General features: G+C 43.1%; 1 protein-coding gene across 4 annotated transcripts; it reads left to right on the forward strand.

Moving 5' to 3' along the window:
• The first annotated feature begins 52 nt into the window (after positions 1 to 52).
• DDX6 (DEAD-box helicase 6) lies at positions 53 to 17,848 on the forward strand. 4 transcript variants are annotated; one of them, XM_051812354.1, is made up of 14 exons: positions 53 to 200; positions 2,156 to 2,613; positions 4,029 to 4,092; positions 4,546 to 4,650; positions 5,927 to 6,056; positions 6,536 to 6,682; positions 6,918 to 7,016; positions 7,537 to 7,655; positions 8,130 to 8,258; positions 8,588 to 8,704; positions 10,240 to 10,303; positions 11,203 to 11,304; positions 12,060 to 12,247; positions 13,576 to 17,848. In XM_051812354.1, the coding sequence occupies exons 2-13, from the start codon at positions 2,414 to 2,416 to the stop codon at positions 12,233 to 12,235; spliced, it is 1,452 nt and encodes a 483-aa protein (XP_051668314.1). In that variant the 5' UTR covers positions 53 to 200; positions 2,156 to 2,413; the 3' UTR covers positions 12,236 to 12,247; positions 13,576 to 17,848. The 4 variants fall into 4 exon arrangements, with proteins under 4 accessions (XP_051668314.1, XP_051668313.1, XP_051668315.1 ...); XM_051812353.1 differs by having other exon boundaries at positions 12,060 to 12,239; XM_051812355.1 differs by lacking the exon at positions 13,576 to 17,848 and adding an exon at positions 12,569 to 13,568.
• The last annotated feature ends 598 nt before the right edge of the window (positions 17,849 to 18,446 follow it).

An 18,446-nucleotide genomic window follows, 5' to 3' on the forward strand; every position in this document is an offset into this window, starting at 1 on the left:
AGTGCACGCCAAATGTACGTAGGTACGCACGTACGTCTCTGCGTATGCGTGCGGGGCGGGGCGGCTCCTCCCGGCGGGAGGGGGAGGGCGCACGGGAGGAAGGAGGAAGCCGCCATCTTGGAGCGTCGAGTCGCCATAACAAGGCACCGGGGCAGCGAGAGGATTTTATACCTGGGCGAGGGGGAGCGCGGCTGGTGGCGGTGAGGACGGGCCGGGGCGCCGGGGCGGGCGCGGCTTCTCGGGAGCGTGGCGGCAGGGGCCGGCGCCGGCGGGCCGGGCCTCGCGGCCTGCGGCGGGAGCGCTGGGCCTGAGCGGGGCCTGGCGGGGCGGCGGGCGGGGCGGGGATGGTCGGGCCGGGGCGCAGCGGGAGCGGCGGGGCCGGGGTCCCGCGCGGGGCGTGGTCGGGCCGGGCGGCGGGTGACGGACTCTCCATTGTTCTGGGCGGGCGGGATGTGCCGGTGTGGCGCAGCTGCGATCCGCGGGCGGCGCCGGGCCCGCCGCTCGGCCCCGCGGCTCTGCAGTGCGGCCCGGCCTCACCGCGCACATCGGGCGTCGCGGGGGCTCCCTTTGTGCCGGGCCGAGGGGAAGGGGAAGGTCCGGAACGGCTTCTCTGGCCGCCTGCCCGCGTCCGGGGGGCACAGATGGGCTGCGAGGGCCCTTTTCCCTTCGGGCCGCCGGTCTGCGAGATGGTGGCGCCTCTTGTCTCGGAACGGGGGGATTTGTTGGGTTCGGTGAGGCTGAGTGTTGTTTTTAACCTCTGTCCTCCTAAAGGGTAGTTACGGGGTGGGGGGGATGGGGAGTGAGGGGCTGAGAGGTTTCTTTTCCTGCTATGTTGGAGAACTCCTCGGCGTTGGTATCCCGGGACTCTCTGGCGGCTCCGGTTACCTTCGTGGCTCATCTCGTCTGGTTTTTACGAAGTTAATGGCTAGGAGAAATCTGTCTTCAAAGATGAGAGATAACTAGCAGGAAAATCCTGGTTCTGCGAACTTTAAAGTTGTGCTGTGGACGCATTTGGAAACAGCAGGGAAGTCTGGGAAGAGTCTGAATTCCTTTTTCACTCTCTTGAAATGCTTTTATTCACTGAGGAAGCACATTTTGTTGTGAACGCCGAGGTTAGGAAGCAGTAATCTGCTGGTTTTTCCTTTGCATTTTCCCAAGATAAAAGGTGCCTTGTGATGAGAAAGGACAGGCAAGCCTACTTTCTGTTCCAAAAGATTTTGTACTGGGAATGTTTTGTCTCCGTGGTACCACAGTAAGGAGTCTTTCAGCTGGTCTGTACTTACTTTCTGTAAGGGGCAGACTTTGTGTTGTCTCTCTGTGGTTTTGCCAACCGTTCTGTTACATATGGAGTCAATATTAAGTCCTGTACCAAATGTTATTTTTTGAGCACAACATAAGTTGTTGGTGACTGCTGGAAGGTAAGGTCACGTGGAACGCATAAGCAGGAAGCTGGATATCCAGTGTACATGTGTGTTACTCGCTGCCTCAGTTCAGGCTCAGTCCCTTGGACTCTCAGAGGCACCTGCTCAGTTCAGTGTGATGGTATTCATGTTGCTGCTCTGAACGGCTCTAAATCAGTGCTCAGCTCAAAACTGTGAGTAAGCTGGGTTGAGCTAATGTTCTGGGTTGGAGGAGGGTAAGCTGTTGTTTTGGGTTTATGTAATTTCTATTTCCCTTTCAAATTGAAAAGGGGAATCAGAGTAACTTAAGGGTTTTGTCACTTGCTGGAATGTCCATTTGATATTGTCATCTTGCTTCCTGTCATAAACTTGTGCGTGACATTATTGCTCAGCATTTTAGGGCTGCTTTGCTGCATCTCAGAAGTGGGGGAACTTGAAAAACTGTCAAAGTAGTTGATAAAATTCATGGTTACTTTCCGGGAGGGGGCAGGTAGTGTTCCTCCTAGGAATGCTGCTGAAAGCACAGCTCTTTGGGAGGTTTTCTTTGGTGACTAAAGAAGGTAGGCACAGCTTTATAGAAAGGGGAGAAAAGTTTGATGCACGTTGTGATAGTTATCACTGAGGAAACAGAAAAGCAAGTATTCTTGTTGCACGCTGCCTGGGAAAAAGTGACTCTTAAAATACAAAAGTAGACTGATGTGATTTGTGTGGCCAAAACCCCACATACTAATTGTTATTGTCTGCTTCTCTTTCAGATTGAAGCAAGCGAATTCTGACATAACTTCGTTAGAGGGCTTTTTTTAAAAAAAAGTTGATCCACAGTGCATCAGAGCAAGTTACTGCTTTACTTTTGAGTGACTTACAGGTGCTTGCCTGCATTGCAATAAAGGACTCATATATTGAGCAAGACTTATTTATCTCTTCGTTTTGGAGAGTCTAATAAACTGTTATTACAGTTTCTGTACTGACTTTCAAAGTTTTGAGTCTAAAAAGACATCTTTAAAGATAAAACCATGAGCACGGCCAGAACAGAGAACCCTGTTATAATGGGTCTATCCAGTCAGAATGGGCAGTTGAGAGGCCCCGTAAAACCCAGCGGGGGCCCAGGAGGTGGAGGCACACAAACTCAGCAGCAGATGAACCAGCTGAAAAACGCCAACACAATCAATAATGGCACTCAACAGCAAGCACAGAGTATGACCACCGCTATTAAGTAAGTGATTGTATCGGCTGCCACAAAAGGAATGTTTAAAAGTCACGTATTGGAAAGTTTTGGGGTTCCCATTTGAAAATGTTGTCTGCTGTTGTTTTATGACATGGGCAGGTAGATGTGTCCTGTGATGTACATTATAAAAAAAAAAGCTGTATTTCCACGTGTGAGCTCCTCTCCAGCAGTGATTGCTTTGGTGTGTTCCTTGTGAAAATGGAATTTGATGCTGTGCTTTTCCAAGTGTGAACTGCTGTCAGAAGCAGCCCACTGAGCATCAGAGTCCTGTGCCCTTTGCTTGTTGCAAGTGGTGCAAGAGGGAAGTTGGGGAGTGGGAAGGAACAGAACTGAAATTAAAGACAGAGGAGGAAATGCCACCTGGTCTCAGTCCAGTTGTGTATACTTTTCGGTTTGTTACAGTTCTTTCTCACAATGAGAAATGCTTTAAAGTCAGTTATCTTTTGTCATTGATCTGAAATAGTAGTGCCTGCTGTCCTCAGTGTAATGCTCTGGCTTGAATTCATCAAAGCCTTAGCTGAGAGGATATGGTCTCCCTGTGATACCCTGCTCCCATCCAGCTGGTTTTGGAAGTGTGCTAATAAAACGTGAGTGTGCTGTTTGGAATTTCTGACAGATGTAAAAGACTTGGACAGTACAGTAACGTGTTGCTTTTCTCTTTCCCCTGTTGTTCCTGCTCCCCCTGAATAGCATTGGCTTTTATTTTGTTAATTATTTGCAAAGGAAGTGCCAGCTTCCTCAGAGAGTGCGTGATGGAACACTCAGGTTTTTAAACTCTGCCTAACTTGCTCCCCCCTTTTTTTTTTTTGTGTATTACATGGGTTACACTGAAACTGGTGAATTAAACTCATGACTTCGTGGGAGTGTGGAAGAGAAGGACTTGCTCTCATCTGTACAGTGCCTTTCAAGAGAAGATGGGTGTCTAAATCTCACTGAGAAAAAAAGACTTTTGATCAACCCAGTGTAGTGTTTTTTACCTTCTCACATTACTTGGGGATTAAGAATGGATGTTCCCTGGGCAAGAGAATTTTTCTTTTAAGTGGTGAAATACTCTCAGGTGGATTTATTATAGCCAGTTTCTGTTGTATGACTAAGTCAGTGCTCAGTTTTAAATCTGTTCTAGTGGATTGATTCAGTGCCCTAAAAGTGGGACTTGAATCATGACTGGATAAATATTTCACAAATGTCTTTGGCAGACTGCTGATTTTCTCTGTTTCCAGTTTCCTGCCTGTTATATCCTGCTTAACTCAGAGAAAACTTGAGCTCATATGTGTAGGTGCTTTTAGCTTTGAGGAGGTTAAAATATTACGTGTTCATCACTGTATCTAAGAAAATAAAATGCAAAATCAAAATATTAATCCAGACATACTTTATAATTTATTGTTATTTTATTTTTGCTATAGACCTGGTGATGACTGGAAGAAGACTTTAAAACTCCCTCCAAAAGATTTGAGAATCAAAACTTCGGTAAGGATGGTTGAATTGTAGGAATAAGTATTAAATAAAAGATAGAAGTTGCAGTGGCAAAATATTTGTTCTGAGCAAAGGTTAAAAAGCAGTTCAGTTCCTGCTGTTTTAAATGAAGAATTAATTTACTCTCCAACTGCTTGGGAGTGATCCTTTCTGGGAAAGCTTCAAAATGGAGTTCACTGTGGATTTCTTACTTTATTAGTGTTACAACAGGGACTGATGGTCTTTGTGTTGTGTGAGGCAGGTGGGAAGGTGTCACTGTAATCACAGAGCTGTGTTTGGCTCTGAGAAAGCAAATGTTTCCTCTGCTGCTGTAGGGTGTTGCATGGAGTAATGGAAACTCCTGTATAGTAATTTGTGGTCTTCCTGCACAGGCAGTCTCAGACCAATCAAAAACAGCTGCAGGTTGTCTGACCTAATCTTATGGATGTGCTTTTTTTGATTATTCAGGACGTGACCTCCACAAAAGGAAACGAGTTTGAAGATTACTGTTTGAAACGGGAGTTGCTGATGGGAATTTTTGAAATGGGCTGGGAAAAACCATCTCCTATTCAGGTTGTTTGCAAACAAACTGCTTAGAAGCCATGTTTAACTTTGCCTGTATGTCCAATACTTATGTCATGGTTTGGGAAAACTGGGGCTGTGAACAGCGGAACATGGTGGGAAGTTCTTCCTTTGGAGAAGGCAAGAATTTTTCACCCCAAACTAAGTCACTAAAGTCATGTGATGGGTGGCTTAGTGATGGGACTGACTTACACTTTGGAGAAGTTAATTTGGATTTTCCTTTTCATGCTGGAGGTCTTAATTTGTTAATTGTCTGTTCAGTAACATCCTTCGCATAAGTAGTCCCAGTGAGAACAGAGCTGTCCTGTAAATTTTCCAGAAAACTGAGTTACCATAGGCTGCGTACCTTTAGTTGTTACAGAGACAATTATGGCTTTATTGCAGTCTTGGCTCTTTTTATTGTAAGCATCTGGAAGAAGCGTAATGCAGATTGTGGGAGAGAGATTAATATCTTAGCAAGTTCACTTTTCTGTCTCCCCATCTCCCTTTTACTCCTAAGGCTTGTTTTATTAAGAACCGTTGGTGTGTAAACTTCGTGGGACGGGGAGGAGGGAAGTTGAACTCTCTTTTAATTGGTCTTTGAAGGTTTATCATTGACACAGCTCTGCTGCCTTATCTCCTTAAGGCATGAGGAAGCTATGGCGTTTAGGTGATTGATCTGCTTTAAAACAGGTTCTCACGATGCACCTTTCTAAAAGGCTGAGATTTCTTTAGATGTTGCTGTAAAAGGCAGTAAAGTTAAAAATACATGGGCCTTGTGTTTGGATGGTTGAAGTTTGAAGTTTCAAAAGGAAAGCCTGCTGATTTTATGAGAATTGTGTCACAGGAATGTGCAGGTTTGAATCACACGGGCTGTGTTTGTTCTGATGTTAAGGTATAGGTGGGAATCTTTTTGCATAGGAGTTTGCTAGTGACTATCATTGTCTCTTCACTTCCCCTCCCTCCCTCGCCCCCCAGTTTTTCACTTTTTTCCTAATGTGTCAGTATGGCTTTACTATCACCTGTGGTACCCAATCTTATGATCAGACAATATAAGGAATTCTAAGTGGGATATGTTGGGGAACTCTTTATTGATGGGTTTAACTTCTTCCTGTTGTGAGTCTGCCATGCTCGTAGTTGCAGGATGGTAGTAATAATAATAATAATGATCATGAAAAAATCAGGTTTCATGTGATACTGTTAGTGAAGGGAGTTTAATTTGGTCAGCCTCTTTAGTGAGCATGGCTTGTGATTGATTGCTCGTGTGCTGTCTGTCCTTGCATTTCAGGAGGAGAGCATCCCCATTGCTTTATCTGGTAGGGATATCTTGGCTAGAGCGAAAAATGGAACAGGCAAGAGTGGAGCCTACCTCATTCCTTTACTTGAACGGCTAGACTTAAAGAAGGACAATATACAAGGTCAGTTGAGGTGGATTTCATGTAGCTGCAGCCAGGTAATGGTGTCAGTCGCTACATAACAGACTTGAATCTAAAACTAGTTAATGAAATTGGGCAGCGTGGGTTATCTGCTTGTACTTCCAGAGAAAGTTAATGGGGAGTGGTGGAGGGGAGGTGGAATTTGAAAAGTCTCGCAGTTGCTTTCAAAAGCTTTAAATGGAAGACATCTTCTGGACTTGACTGTCTTGCCCCTGGAAAGTGGATGTGAAGTAACAAGCGAGTGTGCTGGCTGGGGGACTCAGCAAGGGGAGCGTCAAAGAAGGGAGAACCCTTACATGGAATTTGCCTTGTCATAAGCAGTTCCTGGGCTGCTCAGGATACCGAGAGTGGAACTCCAAAACCATAGAAGTACCGCTTTCATGAAGTCTGTCTCCTCTGAGGATGAGTATTTAAGATACAGAGTGTTATTAGTAACTCACACTGATGTTTTTAACTTTCAGCAATGGTGATTGTTCCCACCCGTGAACTAGCCCTGCAGGTCAGTCAAATCTGTATCCAAGTCAGCAAACACATGGGAGGTGCCAAAGTGATGGCAACCACAGGAGGAACCAATTTGCGAGATGATATAATGAGACTTGATGATACAGGTCAGAGCACTTTTGGTACACTACAGTTGCTGTTTGTTTGTGGCTTTTACAGTGTGGTAGTGGAATTTCTACTTATTACTGTTTGCCTGTTACAGAACAGACTTCAATATGTCTTGTTTGCTGTTGGTATACAGTCATCATTCTTTCAAACTGTTCATATGAAACATGGCCATGAATGCCAGAAACATTATTTTATTGGGCTTAACTATTTTTTTTGCTCTTCTAATCTTTACAGTGCATGTGGTGATAGCTACCCCTGGGAGAATTCTCGATCTCATCAAGAAAGGAGTAGCAAAAGTTGAGCATGTCCAGATGATAGTGTTGGATGAGGCAAGTTGCTCATGTTAAATGTTCTGGGATTTTAACACCAAGTTAAAGCAATTACGTGTTTCAGTGAGTCTCCTTTCTATGCACAGCAACAAATCAAACTTTGCTTAGAGACACTATAAGGTTATAGCTCATCCATTTCCCAGTATTTTTGAGAAAGTATTTTGGAGGAGGATTTTTCTGCATGTGACTCTTAAGAAAACAGCCTAGGAAGCTTTGCCTTTCCTGTCTTCTTTGCTGATGCTGAAGATTAGAGTAACAAATCTAGCCCGAAACTAAGAAATGCATTTTATAATGAGTGAGCTGTGCTTACCACATAATTGTGTATAAAATTGATTTATGTACATCCACTAGTTAGTGTACAGCCTTCTCAGTGAGAGAAAATATAGTTGTGTGAAAGCTCTTGAATGACTCTGGTAGGAACCCTGGTAACTGGTTTTTCCTTCCCCCAAATGTGATGCTACCAGGAGACTGAAATATTTTTTTTATTTTAACTTATGCTTTATTACTTCTGTTGTTACAGGCAGATAAGTTGCTGTCTCAAGATTTTGTTCAAATAATGGAAGATATTATTCTCACGCTACCTAAAAACAGACAGATTTTGCTCTACTCTGCCACTTTCCCTTTGAGTGTACAGAAGTTCATGGTGAGTGCAGAGATACCGTGTAGGTGTGATGGTGGTGACATTGTGTGAATGGTGCGCAGCTGTTAGTGCTTGGGTTTTTTTAGTGCATCTAAACTTCACAGGTTTAATCTAAATCAGCCCAAGTCTTGGACAGAAGTTTGAAAAGAGTTTTCGACCTGCAATAGCATTAATGGGAAGCTATGTACATGCACTTCTTGCCCATAAGGTGATGTTTTCCACTTTGTGGATTGGTTATGTGTCATCTGTGTGCATTTTCTCCCAGAGGGTGCTCCTATTGGGCCTGCTCAGTCGCCTTGGATTTATGACTAATCGTTTGTGAAATTTTACCCACCCTGTCTGTTAGAGTATAGCACAAAGAGTGAGTGACGAGGTAGTGCATCCTTGCCATGGAGTTAAGTGTGCCATAGGATGGGAAGTATTTACATTGTTTTGCATTGTTTTGCGTGTAAATCTATCATTATCTTTATTTTTCAGAATTCCCATTTGCAGAAACCCTACGAGATTAATCTGATGGAGGAGCTGACTTTGAAGGGAGTTACTCAGTACTATGCCTATGTCACTGAGCGTCAGAAAGTGCACTGCCTCAACACGCTCTTTTCCAGGGTGAGGAGTAGGGCTTCATCAGAAACATATAGAAGCTTTTTTCGTTTCACAACTAAGAATAAGACTTGAGTGTTTCAAGGGTGGCTTAACAAAACATTTTCTTTGTCAAAATGTGTTATGTAGCTGAAGATAAAAATGCATTCTTCTTGTCCTGCACCTTTATGTTACAGAATTTTGTTAATTTTTTTTTCCTCTGTACAAAAATACATCCTATGTAAATTACCAGCAGCATACCTACCATGCTTTCTTTATGGTAGGGATTTAGACGTGTCTGGGATCATTTGTTAGTAAGATGCTGCATTTACTGAGCACTCTACTTATATGTTCAGCTCCAGATTAACCAGTCGATCATTTTCTGCAACTCCTCTCAACGGGTTGAATTGCTAGCCAAAAAGATCTCCCAGCTGGGCTATTCCTGCTTCTATATACATGCTAAAATGAGGCAGGTGAGTATGAAGTCTGCAGTGGTTTATTCCACACCACCTCAAGTTTACTGCATAGCTGAATTAAGTCTTATGCTTTCTTTAATTTTGCATGTTCTTTGTAAACTGAAACATATATTGCTTTGCTATAGGTTTGTTTTTAGATGCCCACTGCCAACCTCCCTGCCATGTTCCCCCATCCCAGTCATCTTTCCAGACTGTTCAGTGTAGCTAGCCAGTTGGTATTTAAGTCTACTTCAGGTCAGGTTAATTTGTCCAGTGCAAGCACCGACTGCAGCCAGAAGGCACAATTCTTTCTTACTGCTGCTGCTGCCTTGCTTTGGCAGCATGGGAAGGCAAGGTAGGCCACACAGTGTAACTGACACAGGTGAAAACAGGCTTGGTTTCAAACAAATGACAAAAAACCCAATACTTAGCCAATACTTTGTCTTGGCAAACAGAAATCTTGCACTGTGACTGCAGGGGAATCTGAGAAGCCGAGGAGGTGGCTTTGATGGAACCTCTTGGAGAAAGCTGCATCTGTTGTGTGGTGACCAGGCACTTGTGACCTTGATGTAGATGATGAAAAATGCTATTGCAGCTTTGCTGGTGAAGAGGTTTCTGTTAATTGCATGGTAGCTCACATGTCCTCACAATACCTCACATGATATTAAAAGATGTCAAAAGGTTGAAATGATGAGTACAGAACAGGAGTATTTTGAAACATTTTTTTCATTTTATAATTAAGCTAAAACAAATTCAAATGAAAGCTTTCAGGGTAGTCTAGCTTGCTGCTCATGCAATTGACAGGTAATGCCAATGTTTGGTGGGCCAGACCAGTAATTAATTAAGCAGAAATAGAAGTGGTGTTGGTATTGAGAACAGAGATATGCAAGTGGATTCCTTGAAGTTTGATTTTTGTATGCTTTTGATTAGTTGGTGGATGGTCTTTGTGGCGAAGTGCAGCTCTGTTTTTGCCAAATGCTTCAACTTGTTTATTCCCTCTCTAAATTTCACTTCTTAACAGTGATATTACTTAATCTTTGTGTGAGGAGAGTCTTCACAGAAAATTGACTCATCCCGTACCTATTTCTGCATCGGTAGTGAAAAATACTTCATACTAGAAAAGGAAGTTTACTACTGAGTTCATTTTTTAAGGGAATGGATAAAGTGTGTTAAATTCAGCAAGGGACCAGGGAAAGGCAATAGTCAAAATACCAGTTTAACTTCCTTGGTGTGGGTTTCATGTAATTGTAACTTCAGATAGTCGTTTTCTGAGATGGCTCTGATGCCACTGTAGGAAGCTTTAAAATGCAGTCAGTTAAGTGCCTTTGTCAAAAAGTGGGATCAAGGCCCTCTTGGCTAAGTTCTTTAGAATACGTGGTAAGGAGCGCTAAAAAAATATGTACTGGCAGCTTGTTTCGCCTCAACTGTTTTCTAATGAGAACTGGGAGAAATTCACATGATTGAAGTTTGGTGTTTGTTACGTGAATATACCTGGTTGGTTGGTTTGTGGGTTTTGGTTTTTTTCCTCTCTGTTTATGTGTGTGTATTTCCAGGAGCACCGCAATCGTGTATTCCACGATTTTCGGAATGGCTTGTGCCGCAATCTCGTTTGCACTGGTAAGAGCTGCTCAAGGTTTTCCGGTTTCTAAAAGATGTAGTAGAAAGTGCATTGGCCCAGGTATAATAGACCAATTTTTTGTAATAAACCAAAACAAGGTGTTTTGGTAGATGTCTTTGTTAAGCCTGCATGTTGCAGGATACAGCACTCCTTTGGACACATGGAGTTTTGTCTTTTGTGACAAACTGTGAAAGTGCACCTTTGCCAACAAATCATTTCACTGCGATAGTGTTTTCTGTTTATTTTCACATGCAAGGGCTCCCTGAGATGTTGGACCATAAACTTTATGAAATATCAGTAGAACTCTGACTAGGAGGATCATGTGAATAAATTTTGTTGATTCTTTAGGTGCTCATAGCTCATTTTTTTCTAAATACTTTTGTGGTTTTGATTGGCCTGTGTATGATCCAAGTTCTCTATTTTTATGGCCTGTTTGGGCAGTACCCAGCAGTGTCTGCTGTCAGTGGATCATCTTAACAAGTCACTGCTATGTCTGGATCGTCTTAACAAAAATCACTGGAAATGGAATAGAAGTAGTTGAGGTAGTGGAATGTAGTTGAGGTCTCAAGTCTGTTGTGACTTTGGCAGCGCACAATCCTGTGTGAGAAGATGCTTGTTTAAGAAGACCTGTGCTGAAATAGTCTAATGTGGAAAAAACTAGCTTAATGTGCAGATCTGGTGGTTTTGATAATTTTTCTTATATTATTCGTGTTTATAGTGGATACAGAGCAAGAAGCTGTAACAGGATTGTATGTAAACTGTCTTTGATATAAAGAAAGCTTATATCTGGAAAATAGTGTGAGGCAATGTTAATCACTGTTAATCTTTGCACCCTAAATACTGTCACGATTTGATCTCATTGAAATAAACTTTCTTTGTGACCTGGATTGTCTTTCAGATCTGTTTACCCGAGGTATTGATATCCAGGCTGTGAATGTGGTGATAAACTTTGATTTCCCAAAGCTGGCAGAGACTTATCTCCATCGCATTGGCAGATCAGGTGAGAGGAAAGAAGTGTTTTAGGTGCAACTGTGCTGATGACTGTGATGCTTCTTAGCCTTGAATTCACTTTTGGTTTTTATTACTGTATCTGAGAATTACTTTAGATAGCTTTAATTTTTCTGACAAATTTATTTTTGAGTATCACCTCAGATGGTTATCCTCACTGAGGATTTTATCTAAATAAAGGCCCATTCTCTTGAAACTGACCTGACTGACAAATGAGAAATAAAGGCTTATTTTGATTTTATCTCGGGAGACTTACTATTGCCCCTGTTTGCAGGGAAAATTCTATACTGAAAACTTAGCTTCCAGGGTATCTCAAGCATAGGCATCCATGCTTTCTTCTCCATATATTCTGAGGTATGTTTCTGCTGACTGGACATCAGCAAAATATACCCCTAAGGAAGGCAGTAAACGAACTCTGTATACTTGAACTTTGTAGTTCAGCCTTGCTCACAAACTCTGTTATTGAAGAAGGGTTGGATGTGCATAATGCAGGAGTGGAAGACTTTTCTCTGATAATTAACCTGGAGCTTTGGTCAGAGCGTATTGAACCTCCTGAGTTTTCTTATTCCTGCAGCAGTATAAAACTCCTCACCAAAAATTGATGTGAAACATGTAGAAACCTGCAGCTGGATTTGTTTTTACCATCAGAGAGCAATGTTAACTTCACAGTCTGTAGACTTTTTCATTCAGCCCTCTGTTACTCAGTTCAGTTCAGATGTGTGTTTCTTTTTTTTTTTTTTTGTCAAGGTCGCTTTGGTCATCTTGGCCTGGCCATCAACTTGATCACCTATGATGATCGATTCAACCTGAAAAGTATTGAGGAGCAGTTGGGAACTGAAATTAAACCCATACCAAGCAACATTGACAAGAGCCTGTATGTGGCAGAATACCACAGTGAACCTGTAGAAGATGAGAAACAGTAAACATGTATGTTTGTAAGTGCCTCCTGAATACCAACATTGTGTGGGATGAAAGGAGAGTTGATATGTCAGTATTAGTGCAGGGGAAGAGGGAAACTGATGTGATGAAAAGGCTCTGAATGTGAAAACAAGGGTTTGAAATAGACTGTCAGCGCAAGGAATTCTGTGGACATGCTAAGCTGGGAGGGGAGGAGGAGTATTTTTTAGTTGTTTTAATTTAAATGCTGACCATATGCTAAGGAGACCAAAAATGGGGGAAGGGGAAGGGGGGAATGCTGTTGGGAGAGGCCATGATGGGGTACTAGTAGCCTAAGGAATTCTTTCTGTATTGCTTAGCTAAAATGAGAAATTGGTGAGGGGCAGAGAGGAAAGTGGTCCTCAGAAAGGTGAGGAGAGAAAATGGATAGCTGTGAGAACAGAGCACCAACAGAAGAGCTAAGCACCTCACCAGTCAGACGGAGCAGGTTCCAGTGTATCCTTTGGTTCACAGAACTCCTGCAAGTGAACAAAGTAGGGAGTGAAGCTGTAATTCGTATTTGCTGCCACTCGAGGTCGTCTACATAGTTTTAAAAGAAAATGAGGTTGCACTGTTGGAGACTCCTAAGTGCTCCCTTTCTGATCATTGTCTGAGAAAAAGCTGCTGAGTCGAGTCCTTTTATAAGAAGACTACTTGCCCTGGACTGCAGTCAAGCAAAGTAGCTGCAGGATGACGTTTGGTCTGGCCTTAGTTAAGATGCTGTGTCGTGCAAGATCCAACACCATACAATTTGGACCGGAAATCATTCTTTTGTGTATTCTTCTCAGAGATCATGAATTAGAAAGCGAAGCTGCTGAAATTTGCCTCAGGTGACCAATAAAAAAAAAAAGTGGCCGTAGAAGCAGACTGCTTGATAGTGTTAGAATGAACTGTGGTTCCTTCTTTGAAATCATCCAAGGACAGCCTTAGCCAGTCATGCCAAGCTGACTTGTAAGCCTCTGCTTTGCTGGTTGAACCTCCTCCAAGTTTATAAGTAAATAAAAAAAGGAAACAAGTGATGAACTTGGAACAGGCTCTTGGGTGGCTTCTTTAAGGGGAATACTCTGACCTTGCCAGAGAACAGTTTGCTGCTTCCTAAAAGGCAATAAACCAGGAGATAATTGTGCTCCTAAGTACAGTAGAGCATTAGCAGCACCTCTTTCTACAAAGCTGAGGCTGAGGTTGAGCTGTTCAACATGCCCTTTGCTTTTCCAGAGCTGGTGCATAGTCAGTGTGAATTATCTCTTACATTCTAGTTTTGCATAGAACTGATTTAACTGTGGGTGTTGTGGTTGTGTTTTTTTGTGTTTGTTTTTTTTTTTTATAGGCTTTGATTACACATGCCAGAAGGTGAAGCCCTATGATCCAGATCTGTGACACATCGTTTCTTTGGGGATACCCTTCTCTTTGTGGGTTTTTCTTCGTCTTTTCATTTCGAAACTATGAAGACTAAAGAGCTCGGCCTTTTTTTATTTTTAAATTTGGCAGCAAGGAAGAAAGAAGATAAAAGGAGGAATGTCTTTTTGTTTTTCCACTTGTTTGCACTGTGTGCTGATTGAACATTAGTTGCACTAACTGCTGGTTTTAAATTTTGTTTTCTTTGGGTGGGAGGGGCAGCAAGGGAAGAAGAGAAACCCTGAAAAGAGAAGAATCTTGATGAACGCGAGCTTGTCTGCTATTTCAAATTCTTTAACCATCGACTGAGTGCATTTCAACTTCTCCCTGGTTACTCATCTGTTTTTTAAGCTAAAGAGCTTGTTACTTATTCGTGCAAAGTGCCTTATGCTATGAGACCATTCAGAATATCACCTTTCCAACACAGCCCAAGGAATCAACAGCTGTTTTTGGTTTCAGGTCAAAGTTCCCCTCTCTTCCCCTTCTCCTCCTTCCCAAGTACTCAAGCCCAGGGCTGGGAGGTGAAATGTATTGGTAATACTACTTTTTTCTTCAACTTTTTTTTTTTAACTGGAGGAGTTGATATGCATCTGCAGTTCACCCAAACTGTAAATATCTGTATTTAAAATGAAACCAACTTAAAATCTGGGCTGATTAGGTGCAGCATCATAGCTCCAGAAGGAAAGAGTAGCCTGTCATCCTTTGCAGGAGCCATAAGAAAAGCCCTGTGCTCTAGCAGAACACTAAAAGACTGATTTCCATAAGAGTCTCCATTCGTAGTTACAGCACTTGATATGTAGACTTGTTTCAGAGCCATGGCCCTCTTTCCTCTGGTGCAGTGTGTCCCATAGAAAATCAGATGTGTATATTGTACAAACTTTGTAAATATTATTTTTTTTCTCTTTGGGTTCATATATAACTTTTTCTTTTGTGATGAAGGTTGCTGGGGTTAAAGGGATTAGACTGATTATGGGAGCAGCTAAAGATGAGAGGGGCTCAGTTTTCTGCAACACTAAACAGTGAGAAGTGCTCTGACCTCTGTGAAGTGCAGGCCTCCACAAGTGTCCCTTGACAGCGTGGCTGTGCTTTGGTGCTGGCAACACTGTCCTGTACCACTCATATGGAAGAGATCACTTGGGGGGCTCCAAGGCCTCCAAATCCATAGCTCAGCCTTTTTGGAGATGCTCTTTGATTTCCCCCTTGGAAACTTCAGGAGCTTGACAAGCTCTGAAGGGGCCCATGACCTGTGTTCCACCATGGTGGGAGGGAAACCCAGTGTCAGAATTTCTGAGCAGTGGATGTTTAAGATGTGGATTTGAGTTTAAGAGAGACCATAGAAAACCAGTTTACATGCATAAACTGACAGTTCTGGAGCTTTATGGAATCGATTCACTTCCTGCAGCACTGTGCATTTTCTGCCCAGAGCAGCCTCTGTGCAGAACTGTGAGCAGGTAAGGGCAAACCCCTGTTAACGTCAGAAGCTGCAGGAAGCTGCTTGCCATCTCCTTTGGTTTGGCATGAGTTGCTGTCTGTCATTTTGCATTGTATATTGCTGAAAAGTGCTATCTGGTCAAGTAGTGTTGCTTTAAATTGTGCCCCTCCCAACATGCTTGATGTTTGGCCTGATCTACAGGCAAAAGGAGTGAGACAAATCAAAAACTACTCTTTTTAAAATCCCTTTTAGCCTGTTCACCACCACTGTCAGGAGGCACCTGGATGAATGCAATCCCTTTTGCTCATTTGTTTATTGCATATACAAATGCTGCACTCACCATGCTTGCTTACCTTTGAGGCAGGAATTAATTGTCTTAATTTCTCCCATTTTGACCCTTTTTTTTTTTTTTGAATTGGAGTAAAATTGTTTGGAACAACAAGGCGGACTTTAGCCATCTGTTTCCTTGAGGATCATACATAACAAGCCAGGTGCCTCCTGACAACAACTTTACAAGACGGAAAGGTTTTTGTGTTTGGGATGTTTTTCTTCCTTTTGTCAGCAGTGACTCCATAATTGTAGCAAATGCTGCACTAGAGTACAAACTCAAGAGCTTGGTCACAGGCACACTGTGAGCCACACAGCTTACATCTGACTGGCAGGTACTAAATGTAAACAATTTTGGGGTGCTTTTTGGGGGTGGGGGGTGGGAGTTTGTGGGTGGTAACTTTGACCAAAAGTAAAATCTTGCTCTTGTACTGCAGCCAGCTTATGATTTTCCAGACAGAAGAGGGATCATTTTAGTGCAACGAAGACATGACAAATGTAAATAAGTTTTGTATCTTACCAGGGCATGCACATGTACCAAGAACAGGATAGCGATGTTGAGTCAGGTGTGTGTGCTCTGCTTGGATTTGTGGTAGGTTAGCCTGGTGCCATGCGTTGATGGTCCCTCTTGAAGCACAGAACTTTTGAAAGTATTACTTTAAACTTGGCCTCTCGTTGAGGATTGGCACTTAATCTAAACTATCAGGGCACCATCTTTAGGTGGCTTCTTGTCAAGAAGAAAGCAGCCTATTTTTGGTGCTAGTAGGCTGTCTTGAACAGATGCGATCTTGCAAATGGAAAGATGCTCCAAAGGACTAGGATAATCCTAGTTTTTTTTTGTTTTGTTTGGGGGTTTTTTTGTTTGGTTTTTTTTATTATTATTTTGTTTTGGGGTTTTCTTGGTTGTTTTTTTCCCTGTCCAAGAGTAAGGAGTGTGTATAAATCTTGGCTTCCTGAGATTCCTTGTGAGCTCCAGTTCTTGCTGGTCATGTGCCAGCCTTTGCATATGCATTAGTTGGAGCCTTTGGTGATGAGCCCTAGGTCAAATACTTCCTCTGACAAAGTTGATGTGAATGAGAACCTGATGTATTCTGCACTTTTTAACTCGGAAGTCAAAAGCGTCACTCCATGAATCTGTGAAATGGAGTTTCACAGCTGGGCGAGGTGGCTGTGAAGAGAGTGATGGAACCTTCAGCCACTTGAGAGAACCTGTAGGGTGGTCTCTGGGTGTGCTGGGGGGCACTGCAGCTGCTGGAGGCCTTTTCCCAAAGGGAGGGGGGTGGGTTGGTCTCAAATACATGTTCCAATTTCCAGAATGAGATGGGAGCATCTTTCCTTTGCCCTCTGTGATTTTTTTTTTTGTGGGTAAGAACAGGGAAGCTCAACATGAATTCATGTTGTGTATATGGTGGTATCAAATCATCTCATTCTGATCTTCTGTTTATTTTCATTTGGGGTGGGGGGGAGGGTGTCTACTCCAAGGATTTAAAAATGCTTCAAACACTGTTTCTCTTTACAAATGACTGATAGGACACAAATCTGAGCAGATGGCTATCTTGCCTCAGTTTCTGTAGGAGAGGTTACAGAGATGCCATGCCATGTCTCCTGAGCTGCCATTGTGGTGGTTCTTGCCCTGGTGCTGAACTTTGTAGTGCTGCTGGGGCCAACTGGTTGTTGCTTTCTGAGGACAAAGTGAATTTTGTTCCCAGAAACTCCAGCAGTACAGCTGCCATGGTAGAGGTTGGGCAACTGTAGTCCCTGCAGGGAGTTTCTGGTTGCTGTGAACTTCTGGTCCATCTTTTTTGCATCACAGCTTATCTCTGTAATAAGCCAGGTCTCTGGACCAAAGAGCATGCATCTGAACGTCATAAGGAGGCTTTGGCAGATTAGGCTGTAAGTTTTGCTCAGTTCATTGTTGTGTTGCTGAAATGCCTCTATGGGGAAGCATTGTTAAATTCTGCTGTAGACAAGTTAGGGAAGGGTAAGGAGGGAAGGGGGGGATGGGTTTATTAAGATACAGCCTTGCTGTATTTTAACCAATAATTTTGGGGAAGGGGTGTCAGGAGAAGGAAAATAGTCACTATTCCCTTTATTGAAAGAAACTGGAACTTTTATTTCAAGAAAAGAAATTATTTGCGATTTGAGTGGAGTGTCATAATCCACTGTTCCCTAGACAAGGGATTGATATTCTTACTGTTAACCAGCAAACAACATGGTCTAGTCCTTGAAAACAGTCGGGGGAGGGAGGGGAAAATTGGCTTTCTGTTAAATTGGCAAACTCTCCAGTGGAGCTCAGATTTTGTTGAGATGTGTTTTTCTGGCTGTATCTGTGTTGCAGCACTGACTTGTGAAGAGCTTCATGAGTTGCAAATGATGATGCAAAAAAAGATGAATGGTAAAATCCTGATTTTGTTGATTTAACTCAATAAAAGCTCCCTGGAACTCCTGTTTGTTCTGTTTTTTTCTGTAAATTGTGCTGTGTGAAAAGTGTGCTGATGAGACCTGTGGCACTTGACAAGGGGAAGGGTGCTCTGCCTGCACAAGCCATCCTGGGTCTGCATGGACCCTCCAGCCTAAGTGGCAGCTGCTCTTCCAGGCTCCAATGCTCCACAATCTTGTCTCTACTAGACCAGTAGACTTTAACTGGCATCTGGTTGCAGATGCCAATGGGAGTTTCTGAAAGGGGCCAGAGCAGCACTCCGGGAGTCTGTTGGGGCTGTGTTCTCATGTCTTTCATCAGGAGTCATCCTGAGCTCGGCTGCTTGTGCTGCAGAAAACCTGTGTGCTGTGGCTCTGGTTGCTAGGAATGAGTGTTTTAAAGTTGCTTAAAAAATCACGAGCAACAGTCCTATGAGGAGAGGCTGAGGGAGCTGGGGCTGTTCAGCCTGGAGAAGAGGAGGCTCAGGGGAGACCTCATCACTCTCTACAACTCCCTGACAGGAGGTTGTAGCCTGGAGGGGGTTGGTCTCTTATCCCAGGCAACTATCAGTAAGACAAGAGGGCATGGTCTCAAGTTGTGCCAGGGGAAGTTTAGGTTAGATATT

The sequence above is a fragment of the Manacus candei genome, unplaced genomic scaffold, assembly GCF_025592945.1.
Source record: "Manacus candei isolate 608988 ecotype Guabito, Panama unplaced genomic scaffold, ASM2559294v1 h1tg000086l, whole genome shotgun sequence".
In the NCBI taxonomy this organism is placed as follows: Eukaryota; Metazoa; Chordata; class Aves; order Passeriformes; family Pipridae; genus Manacus; species Manacus candei.

What these genes read in the sequence shown, in the direction of transcription:
- DDX6 (XM_051812354.1), top strand. Translation starts at nt 2,414, where the DNA reads ATGAGCACGGCCAGAACAGAGAACCCTGTTATAATGGGTCTATCCAGT. An exon ending in GATAGTGTTGGATGAGGCAA is followed by an intron (nt 7,017 to 7,536) that starts GTTGCTCATGTT and finishes TGTTACAGGCAG; the next exon opens with ATAAGTTGCTGTCTCAAGAT. An exon ending in TACATGCTAAAATGAGGCAG is followed by an intron (nt 8,705 to 10,239) that starts GTGAGTATGAAG and finishes GTGTATTTCCAG; the next exon opens with GAGCACCGCAATCGTGTATT.